A 13,833-nucleotide genomic window follows, 5' to 3' on the forward strand; every position below is an offset into this window, starting at 1 on the left:
CGCCTCTTAATATATATCCTAAAATAATATATATGATTATTAGTTTTGTGCCCGTGCGATGTCCAGGTTGTTTATTAAATTTTAAGATAAATTTTTTATCTATATATCAAATTTTAAAATATATCATTGATACAAAATTAGTTAGCAATTGATGTTCTTTTGTGACAATTTGCTATCTAATAGGCATGTAATGACTAATAATAAAATTGGTGAAAAAATGTTCGATTAAATACATAAAAAAAAATTAGCAAAAAAAATTAAATAAAAAAAATGTTCATAGCCCGTTGGGTTGACTCGAACCCAAAACTTTGGGTAAGGGTTTAACATTTCTTGGCCTGTAACCTGAAGTGACCTGATCCAAGATGAGTCATGACCTGACATGACTTGACCCTGGTTGATAGGTCTACATAGTAATAAAAGTATATAGATTGTGAAGTACACTATTTTAACCGATTAGTATATATTAAAAATGGATGTTTTACGTTTTGAACTACTTCCTCCGCTCCAAAAAATATTATGATATAAAAAATAAATTTACATGATAATTTTTGAGAATTATAATCTAAAATTTATTTTGAATAAAATTATAATTCAATTTTTACCTCTGAAATATTTTTGTTTCATCGAAAATAAAACTCTAAACTAACAATTTTATCCTAAAATTCTATCCAAATTTCATTGAAAATAGAATTCTATCTAAACTATTTTTTTTTTTAATCCTATGAAATCTATCTAAATCCATCCAATGTAGCGTGACACTTGGCGAAAAATTAAAACGCCAAGTGTCACTATCTCGTGACTTGGCTAAAAGTTTAGCTTTATATATTAGTTATATGATTTCATATGAAAAGAGAAGTACAACTAAATATATCCTAAAATAATTATTTCCTTCGCCTCATATATAGTCCTACTTTTCTTGTTACGTTCTTTGATTATTAACTCAATCCTAAACAAAAATTTAGCAATATTGTGGAAGATCATAATTACAATGTACCTGGAACATTAAAGTAAAATTTAAGTACGAGACGTAATTATAAACAAGTCAATTTATTTTATGTATTTTTATTATAAAGTCAAAAGAGTGTCACTAAGAAAACGAGTCTCTATCCTAATAATAACTCTTCCTTTTACTATTATTGGTAACTTGAACACGTCATTGAAGCTAGAAAGATAGTTATTGGTGACATCATTATCCGATGCCTGTTTTTGGACACCACCACCTGAAAAGAGTGACAACCATGCATAAACAATGTAAATTAAGTCAACTGCAATTAGCCCACCTTTCCTTAATTAACAAGATCTAATCTAGAGATTATGCTATTTTGAGAACCTAATTACTTCAAAGCACAAACAATAATTATCTTTTTATAATGCATCAAAAAGATGATTAGCATTTTACATCAATTTGATTTGCTTGTTTTCAAGATTAAACACATGCTCATCCGTAGATCATGCCTACTAACTTGAAAACACATGCATAATTTTGTCTTATATTAAGAAATACTTGGATCACACTCGTACTATACTATACGGAGAATAATTTGTATGTAGTATAATACTCTATATTAATATATATTTTGTTTGGTCTTTAACTGAATAACTAGTTTTTGGCCCGGGCGATGCCCCGGGTCATTGTTTGTATATTAAAAATTATAACAAAATAAAGTGAAATACATTGGTGGTTTTATAAAAATAATATCATTTGTTAAATTTTGTAAATATAATTGAACATCAAAATGCATTATTTAATATGCAGTAGTCAAAATGTCACTTCCTCCGTTTCTTTATAGTTGCAAAACTTTCCTAAAATGGAATTGTCACAATAGTTGCAACAAACTATAATTGGAAAGTATTTTATGTCAAAATTTGTACTATAACTCTTATTATAATCTCATGGTACACTAAATAATACTCTTAACAATCTTTCTCCTCCATTTTAAGTGTTTTAAATTACATGAGACCCAATTTTCTTAAATACCGTGAAAAAGGGTATGTTGCAAAACGGAGGAATTATATTGTATCAGTTTGTTTTAATTGTTAAAGGGATTTTTTTTTTTTTTTTTTATTAATCAGCTGTCATAATAAATTCTTTTGAGTAAATATATTTTGTGGTAAAAAGAAAAAACCTGTAAAATTGTTTTGCATTTTTGGGTTACATATTTTTATTAACACCTATATGAATTATGGTTGAGTAACTAAAAGAAACAAAAATAAATTTGTAATCATATTATTGTTAAAATATCCACATATAAGTTCACAATTATAATTCTAGAATTTATGAACATAAATAACTCTTTTTAATACAACTTTATTATCATATAAGATGTATCATTGGAGTGATGATCAAAGTTCAATTTTAATGAATATAAAGGTTATGGCTTATGGGTTCAAATATTAATGCTAATAAATAGTAAATATTTGTGAGAAAATATTAGTAATTAATATAGGTGACATGGTGACACGTGGCAAGATTGATGACACATGCCAAGATTACAATCCTTGCCATGAGTTTTAATATATATATTGATATTGATTGATATTGATTGATTGATTGATGATATCTAGTGAAGAGGTATTCGGTGTAAATTAAAATAGAATTGAAATTTAATTGGTTTTATGTTAAATGTATAATAGAATTTTCTTATAATGATATGAAATATATTAATTTCTTAAGACGATCTACATAAAAATAAATCATGGTCCTCTAAAAATCTTAAACAATACGCAGTATAAGCTATTATGATACGTAAAAACAATATTTTTATAAGAGTACTTAAAAATATGGAGTAGAAGCTAAGTCATAAATTGAATTAGGGGTCATGATCAAGGTTGTAAAACAACACATTTCCTTCTTAATCACACAATTTCACACGATTCATTATTTATTTTTTTACAAGAAAAAAAAAAATTCAAAGAAAGCTTTTTTAATGTCTTGGGCAATCTAATTATTTTTATAACAATCAATTTAAGATAAAAATTTAGATTTGTTCTGTTGCTACATATAGGTTTGTAATTGTTTTTTTTTTTTTTTTTGACAAATAGTAGGTTTGTAATTTAGCTATGAAGTAATTACAATTTGAGGTTTGTGACTATCAAAGGTCAATGCTAGTTACTTTGAATGTAGACCTCTAAAGTAAAGTGACAATTAATTTGTGATGAATAAGGTATTAAATGTTTCAAGTATACGGATTACTACATTATCCAAAATAAATAAGGAAAACAAAGTTATGCGAGAAAAAATTATAAAATCCACAAGTGGGAAAAGGTATAAGTGACACCACACAATCAAAAACTTTATTCAAGTGAGAGATCTTGAATCTCAAAAGTAGAACTTAAGCAAATTTCAGAAAATTCTGAAAAGGACTAGCAAAGAAAATACAATGTTACACATTACTCGTGTACCAAAATCCATATCTAAATCTAAATGTATATCATTATATGTGGCAATGATGATGCAAGATAATTTAAATGAAAAAGTGAAGTTACAAAAACTAAAATCATGTGAAAAAAGTATGTGAATTTTTGTATGGTTAAATAACAACCAGCAAATTCTAGATAAATCATACTAGGATTTGGATAAGTACTACTTACTACAAATTTTGTAAGGTTACCCAAAAATAAAAGAAAGTAGTTGTGTTGTGTGTTACCCGTGTATATGTTCATTCCAAGAGATATTCAATTTTTTGTGCAATTGCAGATTGCACAAAAAGGGTTACAAATTGACCAAGTGGATTCCACCCAATAATAATGCTTCTAATGTCTTTTACGTAGTAAGTTTTGATCCTCCCACCTCGATCTACATTGTTCTACTTTCGAAAAGGTTGACCAAAAAAGAGTACATTTTTTACGTGTAAACGAGGCGAGACTTATCAAGTATTATTAGACAACTCAGGACATAAATGCCCAAAATATGGAATTTTAAAAAAAGGCTGACCTTTTTTTAATTTAAATATATATGGTTCCAGCTTGAAAGGAGGTCTCAGACACTGCTCCAAGACTTTAACCAATTTATATGACAGGGTTCGAACGTTTCGAAGTTGCAACACTTACGTTAACATTCATGTCTACTGATATATTGCTGATGTAAAAACCTTCTGTAATGAGAATTTTGAATAAGCTTTTGATATATATATATATACGATGAGATTTTTAAACAAGCCCAATACTTTATTATTTGTCAGCATATTTCTAGCCCACTAATTTCAGAGTGGAACCACATAACTCAATCAGGCAAGATGCTGAACCATACGGCCCATACAACATATTTCCTGCAGCAAAGAATAGCTGCATAAAAAAATTAAAAATGGCTTCAAGTCATCAATACTACTAGAAAAAACAGTTTCAATACTATGGTAAAGATCTTCGAGAGCAATATCAATCACTAAATTTCTACCATTGAATTGATGTAGCTAGCTCAAAGTATACAAAAAACCATTAAAGTATCTATCAGTAGTTTATACTGCAAGAACTCATCTATATTGAACTTGTACAGTGTTGTTCAGCATGAGATTTTATGATATAATATAGTACAATTCCACAAGAACAATATCAGCTCTTTGCTACAACTTCATGCAAGAGATCCTTTGTATAGATGAAAATGGATTAATCAGCTCCACTTAATCTTCTCCGACAGCAAGTTCATGTTCTCGGACCAACCAACCATTGCTAAGATTATGCAATGGCAACAGGATTTTCCACCACCACAAGAGCTGTGCAGGAAAAGCTGTAAACAAGTAGTAACACTAGCTGAAAGCTACCCAATGCAATTCCCCAAAGTTCAGAAGATGGATCACAGAGAGAAAGAGAGAGAAAACTGTAAACATAAGAGGAAAATAGTAAGAATAAAGACCATTACAATTTACAAATATAATGAGCCAAAGTAAAACATTTACATGCTGGATCTTGACAATGAATGATGATCAAGTTGCAGTTGCATAACAATCAAATAAAGGGGAGAGTGAAAAAATTTACCCTGGACAGAATCTGCCAATTAGTCGAACTCCGGACAAGAATCTGCCAATTGGTCGATAAAGCTCCTTGCAGATACTGATCAACAATTTGCAAGAGTTGAACAAACTCAAAAGGCACTCCATTTCTCTCGCATCCATCCCAAAACACTACATAGTTAACAAGAGGTAAAGGAATGAAAAAGCACAATTCAGGCCTTTAGGGAATGAGGAGAAAAAATAATTAATAGAGCAACAGACCTTTAATCACAGGAGAAAATGCTGGTACTATCTAGTCAGCATGACGGCGTATGTGGATCAATTTGTTTATAAAGTCCCGTTCACTGTGATATCTGTTGGTACATAAAACCAGTCATAATACATAGTACTTGTATAATTAATATTGACTAGAATTTAACACTAAACAACTTGCATGGAGGAAGAAAATCCATGTTTGAGCAATATCATAAACCAGTAAATATTACCCTGCCACTAAATTCAATTCAGGAAAACACAATATACCAATAAAACTACATCATTTAATAAAACCCAAAAGGATGACTTTGCAGCAGCTGATACCATATTACTCAGGTTGGGAGGGAGCAAGGGGCACGAAATTCAATGCAAAAGCTTGGGAACAGCAAATAGTGGAAGAGGATTTCTTGTCTTCTAAAATCATACAACATACTTGGAATGAGGAAAAAAGGGGTCTATCAATTGTGGAAATAACTAAGGGAAGTAAATTATCGTGTAAATTAATCATGGAGAAATGGATCAATCTCTAACAGGGTGAATAGGGTCTCCTAACCCCTCCTACTGTAATAAACTAATAATTTACTTCCACATAGATAACATACGTTCCTTCACCCTAAAAATCCATCATTACCTCCTCATTACCCCCATAATTATAGCCCTCGAATTAATCCTATTCAGCTCCTACTTTATTCTTCCAATTCAAAACCTGTTTTAGGTGTTTGTGTGTGTGTGTGGTGTTTTTTTTAAGGGGGGTGTTGAAGGTCAGAACCCTTGGAAAGAAAGAAGATATGAGACTTACATGACAAAAGCTGAAACACAGAAACAAGTTAGCCCGACAGAAAAGTGGGGCCAAAATGTAGTCAAGAAGTTATCCCTGTCCAGAAATATCTTCTCAGATAACAGAGTAACCGCTGATGATAATAGCAGCACTATCCAACCAGAAGGCAAACAGCTACGAAATGAAAATGACGATGAGCCCTGTGTACAGGACAGAGGTTAAAAATACAAGAAGACATATCTCCAATATTAAACTTGCCAAACATCTACATCACAAAATATTTGGCCAGGATTGGAGTCAAAATACAGGACAAACCTGGAAGTACTGCTTGATAAATACAGCAGAATATGCTATCCGCAGTGCCATATCTTCATTACAGTCAAGGCAACAACAGGGAATATAGAAATGAGGACAATAATAGCCGTTGCTACCTAGAGAGAAGCTTTTCTACAAAAATCAGGTTGATTTGTCTAAATCCTGATTCCACAGCCACAAGGCATGAAAGTACAATGATAGTACATGAATTTGATGACAGAACCTGAGACGGACTCTTTCATGAATAGGGATGTTTTGGTGCGTGTGTGGGTGTGGGGAGGGGGGGGGGGGGAGCAGGGGTGCTATTATTTGTAATGATTTTCTTATTAGTCATGTGCATGCATGTATAGGTCCGAATTAGCATGGTGGTTGAACTGTTTAGGGATATCCTACATATACATGAAGACATCCCTATAAGATCCTGTCTCAGCGGGATAAATATAGCTGTATCAGAGGAGGGAAAAAAAAAAAAAAATCAATTACAAGGAATATGGCAGAATTAAGTGACCACAGATAAGGATACTTGTGGCATTTGCAAAGATTAAGCCAAGTGCACCAGCTGATCGTACTAGCAAGATATTCAGAATAACATAGATCACTGAGAACACAACCAGTGACTTGTTAGAGCGCTTCAGTTGGTTCTCATCAGCAACAGCATGCAGAAAAGCTTCTGATGTTCCTGATACAAAGAAAACATTAACATTCAAATCACAATCAAAAGAATATATATTGCTCATATTATAACTTTCAGTGGATATAGTCAAAACTACAAGGTTAGAATATATCACAAACCATTCATTGCCAGAACTATAATGTACAAGCAGTAGTATCTGAGAGCAGTTGAAGCTTCTCCGTCGCTCCATTTTTGTCCATACAACAATCTCAAGAGAGAATAAGAGTAGCTTGGTCCAAAAGCCATAAAAATAAGACCTGCGATAATAATTAAAACAGACAGTTTCAAATGTACCGGGTAGACAATCATAAGACTATAATTTAGTTTAATACTTCTGATTCTGAATAGAAAATAACACCTGCGATAACAAAGAATAATTAAAGAGGATAATAGGTCCCTGTCCAAAACTTATAGATAAAAGTCACAATATTGAGACAAAAAAATTACCTCAAACATGCAAATTTTTACAAAAACGAAGAACGCGGTGGGCAGTGGCGGATCCAGAAAAAATATTTAACGGGTCAAAATACATTAGATAAATTTTAATGGGGTCAAGTGCGTATATTTAATGGCAAAAAAATTTTAATTTTATAGGAAAAAAAATAATTTTATAGAAAAAATTTTCATTTATTCATGTTAAGTGGGGTCAATGGACCCCACTTGAGTGTATAGCACTATTAAAGAAGTACTCCATTAGTTGCACACGTTTGCAGAACTTAGATGCCAGAACAGCTAGGCATAGCATACCATGATACCAAGCATGCAGCAACATGACTAGCACTGAACAGAGTGAACACTACACCGACACATCTCATGTATACAAATACAGAGATATAACAACAGCCAAGTTCAAAAAAAATATGGACTTCACAGTTGAAGCAGATATCCACTGAAGCTATTACATCACTTATTTTCAAATACTGGCAAGAATTTCTTCAAGCATCAAACTAAATAAGTTGTTAATAATTAAAAAATTCTTCAGATTGAAGAAAATTACAAAAATATTAATTATACAACTACTTAGGAAGACATACCAATAAGCATTACAAGCTTTAGGGCTTCCGTGAGGCGGCGTCCTAGATCCTTCCTTCTATCTTTAGAATCTTCTGCAGATTGATATGCAGCAATTTATAAAAACTTTGAACTGGATTTTGGCCACAATGCAATGTAGCCTTCACATACTGTCGTGAATGAGAAGAAAAGGTTCAAATGGCAAACAAAAACATCAAATCACTTAGGTAAGAGTATTCCCTTAGAGCTCAGCCCCAACTCCTCTTGATCCCAATAGCAACAAGGATGGAGAGACAGATAGAGGAAAGCCAAGGAGACAACAAGTCTAACCTAGAATGACCATAACAAGAAGCGATCTCAATATGCATCAAATGCACTAGTCTTTGCTCCAATCTTTTGACATTTGAATTGACATTTGAGTGAGGCTAATTTACAAATCATGAATGAGGTCATCAGGAAAAGACACATCTTATCAGATGTTACCAAGCCGTAATTCAAGCATGCAAAAGTATCTATTCAGGAACTTGATAAATGCTAATACTACTTTTAAAGCATAATATAGTCTCAGAGTTCACAAGGGTCACATTTTAGAATCTTAGAGAAACAATCTAAATATTTTCCCAAAGATAGGGCCCTGGAAGTAACACCCTCAAAATTTTCTGGGAGAAAGACAATTGCAGATATGAGCAATCCCTTCTAACCAGTGTTTGAAAAAGCATGCTTGAGGTGCTGTGACGCAAGGCGATATGGGTCTTACACTTTTTTTGATCTAGACGAAGCAAATTTGAAGTGCACCTAGGTGCGATAAGGCACAGCCTTTTTCACAAAATTTTAAACATTTATTAACTGCACCTCACTTCAGGAGGCACACCTATGGTGTAGGGAAATCCCAATTACTTGGTGCTCCTTGAACCTTTTTATATATTGCTTCAAATAACATTATTATGCTAGCATGCTCATTATTAAATTTCCACTGTGAACAAAATTATAGAGCTTTATATCAAAAGAGAATGAATAAACGAGATGATGATTAAAAGAACTTGACCTGAAGCAGACCTTGCAAATATGGCATATGAGCTTTCTTCAAAAGGAAGAAATACCATTCTCACCACCAAACTACCTGACACGTGGAATTAGTAGACAGAGTAAGCAACTACGCCCTACAGTAAATTTTGTCAGTACATCACAATGTGTCTAGCTAGTTAATAGTTTAAAGCCAAATAAAAGATTGCCATTCGAGGAACAAGAGATTGACAGACAAATCACCTAATTTATCAATTAGTCCATATACAGCTTGATTATATGGAGTGTCAAACCACACAAGTACCATCTTTTCTCCTTCTTGAAGAATCAGTTTTTGAACTGACTGAAGAGAAAACACTGTACACATCTTCAATAGTGGCTTGTCATAGCTCATCATAGCAGCTATTCTGAGAAAAGAGGGATAAAGTTGTCAATGAATGATAAGCAAATGTGAGATGGTAAAACCAGTTTTCACCCTGACACATGAAGGCAAAGAGTTTCTCAATGGACTTACAGTATTTTATAAAATCAGAAAGAAAAAAAGGATCTTGTAGACAGCTTTTGTCGTGTAGACACCCAAAAACATTGGAATTTGCTAAAGTTGCAGGTAAGCATATACACAATGATTCAACATTAGATTCTCCAGTAGTCCCAGCAAATTATTGATCTAGTTGCATGCTAATATAGTCAAATTGTGGTGTGAACAAAAAATGTCCCATGATACTAACCAAATTGCATGCAAAGCTAAACCTTAGGTCAAGATGAGCAGCCATACATTTGCTTACAATGGATAAATCTCTAGTGTGGGTCTTCAAACAAAACAATGAAGCTCTTAGATGTAATATCATAGCTTGCATAGTTGCATATATAGAATAGTAAGTTTACCTGAAAGGAAAAAGCTTTGAACCTTGCAATTTATGATAAAAGACAAAGTAGCCCCAATAGCCTAGAAACACGCAACCCCCATATGAAACTTGCGATAAAGCAAACACAATTGCCTTTTCCTGCAAGGTACAATTGATTTTATTACAATACCAACAGAATCAAAACATATTTTTATCATGGAATATGTAACGATTAAAAAATATTCTAAAATAAATAAAACAAGATCATCCATGAGTCCATGACATTAATTATGCTGGGAATTCTTGACTTAGTTGTGACACTTAATTATTGCACGGCTTCGCGGGTAAAGTTCTCAAAAATGAAAAGAGGGCTCTAGTATTTAACAGTATCTCAAGCTTAGTCCAGTTCAATGGCTTACCATGTCACTGCTTCCAACTATAAGGGCATATGTTGTTATACACCGAGAAAGTGTTGCAGCACTTTCAACCAACATCCGCAATTTGAGACAAAACATATACTGAGAAAGAATGTAAAATGGTTCTGCTAAAAGCTCCAATAAGCACGCAAAGCCTGCAATGCCAAAAACAGCTAGGGGTTAAGGGAATTTAAAGTTCCATGGAAGAAGCAAAAGTTAAGTGGTTGGGTTTATAACTTCCATGATTAAAAATTTATCTCATAACGACCATCTTAATCGGCCATTAAAATAGTAATTGATTGGTGAGGAAAATACTTTGCATGTATGTCAATGGAAATCAGATAAACAATTAAAATGCATTTCACAGAACTCAAAATTTCAATGTGATTCACCTCTAAAGAAATTACTACATTGTGTAGTTGGGCTAGTTGAAACAAACATGGTCAACACAATCTGATAAGTGCACTTTTAGTATCACTTCTACACTCCCTCTCCTGCACTCTCCATCTCCCAAATAAAGGGAAAAAAAAAAAAAGGAAAGGAAACATAACTTAAAAAAAGAAAAGAAACATAGACATCAGAGAAGCTTCAAGTGAGAAGTCACCAGAACATCTGAAAGCAGCTGGTGAAATATTTCCTGTCCCTACAAGTTTAAATGAAAGAAATTTCCCAAGTCCCAACTACTAGGAAATCCTGATAATTAGTCTTGACTGATTTATCTGAAAAATTGGAAAGGGTTTGGATAGAAGGAAAGTTGATTGGCAGTAAGAGAATCACATACATTAAAGAGAGAGAGAGAGAGAGAGAGAGAGAGAGAGAGAGAGATGTAACAAGCACACAGCATTAAAGATCATTAATCTCTTCTGGGAATATATATACAACTAAAGGAGCCTTTAGAGCTATGTGCTAAGGAAACAAACTCTAAAAACCTTTTTAGGTAGGAAACACTACTAAATATAATCAGTAGATTACCATTCAATAATATAGCCTGCCCGTAAGGGCTGGAATAGCTCAAATGTTGCCACCAGAAGACAAATGCACATGCTATCACTGTAATTATTACTCCAAGTGGAAGCGACAGCCAGGCTACTTTCAATATCTTTGATGCATACTCACCCGCTGAAGCATCATCACTGCATCAAACATGTTAAACTTTTACTGGCTTTTACATCACTAAACTAATTAGATGCATAAAGGCAAGTGGCAACTAGAAAATGTGCTATCTCCTCCATAAACCCTATACACTAGTTCCAAGTACAAAGAAATAGAATTTTTGGTGATTCTTTGTCTAGTCAACATCCTTCACTTCCATTATTAGTTTAAGAAATTAATCTACAAAAATATATAGAGCAAGCACTCAAAATTTCAATGCAAGGACACAAAACTTATCATATAGAGAGCACAAAATCAACAATATCATAAAAGAAAAATGATCCATAATTTACAAAAGTCATACTAGAATCACTAAGGGTGCATTCGATTCACCTAATTTCATCATCTAAACTAATCTATATATAGCTAAACTTATCAAAATTTATTTTAGTTACAAATGGAACTTAGATAACCCTTATTACATCTTATTTAGACTTAGTTTTCCTGGATGTATCTTCTTTAAGCTTATTAACCTATGTATGAACTTGAACTTATTTTACTTTAAATAATTGAAAATTAGGTGAACACAAAAAGGCCTTAATAGAGTTGTAAAAATGGAAGAGTGCAAGAGAAACACCTCTTAATTTCTGCCCGCATGCATGCTCGCCTGAATCCTTCTCGACTGACAAACAGTATGCAAGTAACAAACAGATGAAATTGCACTGCATAAAGCTGCATTTTACATGAAAATAACAATATATGATCTGAAGAGTATTTCCAGTAAAAAAATCCTAGTACAAGGACAGGAAGAAGATCATAAAGACACAAACTCTAAACTATCAGGGACAATAATAATCAAATATGCGCAATACTTTGCCAATCGGAAAATATTTCACTAAATATTTTAGTAAACACATTGGTAGCAACATCTCAAAATTAAGATTATAACATGGTTTCACTAAGTCCTTTTAAAAAATAGCCTTCTTTATGTTGGATTAATGTGACACTCTCAACTTCACTCAATTAGGTAAAGAGAATTCTTCCCATAGATTCTAGCCTAGTATGATTAATAATTAAGGGACACTAAAAAAGATTCGAAATCGAAATCACAAATTAGCATCAACTGCGGGTGCCAACTTGCGTAGTTAATTAAAGTCTTGGAGGTTGGTACCCAAGACCTCAGATCAAATACCGTCTACATCATTGCCTTTTACTGCTCTTCATACACAAGAATAAAAACAAATTAAAATCTATCTCTAGATTTGATTGTACTCACTCTTTCCTAAAGGCAGCAATACACAACCCAGAAAAAAAATATATATTTTACTCCAGCAAAATCAGGATCAATCAATTGAAAAATTAAGAAATGCAGCTAAATTTATTGCTCAGAAAATCATCAAAATATGCAGAAAACAAACTAATATAGTATTAAAAAGAGAATTGAATGATTCTTACAGCATAATCGGTTGCAGTAAGATGCCTAATTATCCAGGTATTGAAGATAAAAGGTATGCCCCTTGACAAAAATTGCGTCGCTGAAAAGAGAAAGCAAAAGGGTAACTAAAATTGGATTAAAAATTGAGATCAAAGTAGTAATTGAGATGAATTTCGAGAAGTTAACTAACCCATGAGATACTTGAATGTGCGGGAAAAATTGGCTGCGTCGCCATTGTTGCTCTGAGGTTGTACCATTGTGAATTGTGATCTATTACAGATTTACAGAAAAAATGTTGAAGACAAGAATTAAAGGGAAAGAGAGCCCGAGTGTTGGGAGAACAAGTGAGTCAAAAGCCCAAAGGCCAACGGGCGAGGGGGAACGAGATGCTTGAAGCGTACTCTGGATTTTGATAGGTGTAAAACTTAAAAAAAAAACATGTAGTCACCGATATTAACTTAGTGCAATTGAGTTTGTGTGAGGGGATAATAGGGAAGTCTCTTGCCATATTGGCTTGTGTCTATATTAAACGCAAGTAAGACGTGAATTATAATTGAATTGTATTATATGATGATTTAGTGTTAGATGTTTAGATAGTTATTGACAAAGGAGTCTATTGAACGCTTACTAATCATCAATGCAATCAATGACAAGTGGTCTACACTATGGCAAATTTAATAAATGGAGTAGTTCTACCAGTGCAAATTGAACCGCTAACGTAGGTCTTTTAGTTGCATATGCATTGAATATCACCTATTGGCTACTGTAGTATTTCTTGCCTAACTTACATACTCCAAATGACATGTAATGTTAAGAATTCTCCTCGTGAGAAAATTTTCCTACTGATTTTTGTAAAAATCTTTTAACAAATTGGTAATAAAAATGTCTATTGATAGTACTTACTACTCGGGATCATAAAGGGGTTGCGATTATATAAAGCAAATTGCAAATCAGTAAAATCATTATTGATTGACTAAACTTAACCTCTTGGCTCTTGTGCGAAGTCGTCTAGCTCGCTCCAGTGCTCCACAGTCCGCACACCTG

General features: G+C 33.0%; 1 protein-coding gene across 2 annotated transcripts; it reads right to left on the minus strand.

The window, feature by feature from the left end:
* Nucleotides 1-4,400: 4,400 nt before the first annotated feature.
* LOC145569919 (uncharacterized) lies at nt 4,401-13,779 on the minus strand. Of its 2 annotated transcripts, XM_081628881.1 has the most exons (17): nt 13,774-13,779; nt 12,980-13,059; nt 12,810-12,889; nt 11,992-12,086; nt 11,235-11,395; nt 10,266-10,417; nt 9,887-10,005; nt 9,245-9,408; nt 9,024-9,098; nt 8,002-8,073; nt 7,087-7,224; nt 6,818-6,973; nt 6,295-6,347; nt 6,001-6,179; nt 5,208-5,299; nt 4,972-5,117; nt 4,401-4,813 (listed from the first exon to the last, which is right to left on the minus strand). In XM_081628881.1, exons 2-15 carry the CDS (start codon nt 13,044-13,046, stop codon nt 5,239-5,241), a joined length of 1,572 nt encoding a protein of 523 aa, XP_081485007.1. In that variant the 5' UTR covers nt 13,047-13,059; nt 13,774-13,779; the 3' UTR covers nt 4,401-4,813; nt 4,972-5,117; nt 5,208-5,238. The 2 variants fall into 2 exon arrangements, with proteins under 2 accessions (XP_081485007.1, XP_081485008.1); XM_081628882.1 differs by lacking the exon at nt 13,774-13,779 and having other exon boundaries at nt 6,818-6,961; nt 12,980-13,724.
* Nucleotides 13,780-13,833: the final 54 nt, after the last annotated feature.

Source organism: Chenopodium album, chromosome 12 (assembly GCF_948465745.1).
Source record: "Chenopodium album chromosome 12, dcCheAlbu1.1, whole genome shotgun sequence".
NCBI lineage: Eukaryota > Viridiplantae > Streptophyta > Magnoliopsida > Caryophyllales > Amaranthaceae > Chenopodium > Chenopodium album.

Bases quoted from the DNA above. Each gene is read 5' to 3' on its own strand.
- LOC145569919 (XM_081628881.1), bottom strand. From the start codon at position 13,046: ATGGTACAACCTCAGAGCAACAATGGCGACGCAGCCAATTTTTCCCGC. The intron at 11,396-11,991 runs GTGTTTCTCTTG...TGTTTGATGCAG, and splicing joins ATGCGGGCAGAAATTAAGAG to TGATGATGCTTCAGCGGGTG. The intron at 6,974-7,086 runs GTTTGTGATATA...TCTTTGTATCAG, and splicing joins TATAGTTCTGGCAATGAATG to GAACATCAGAAGCTTTTCTG.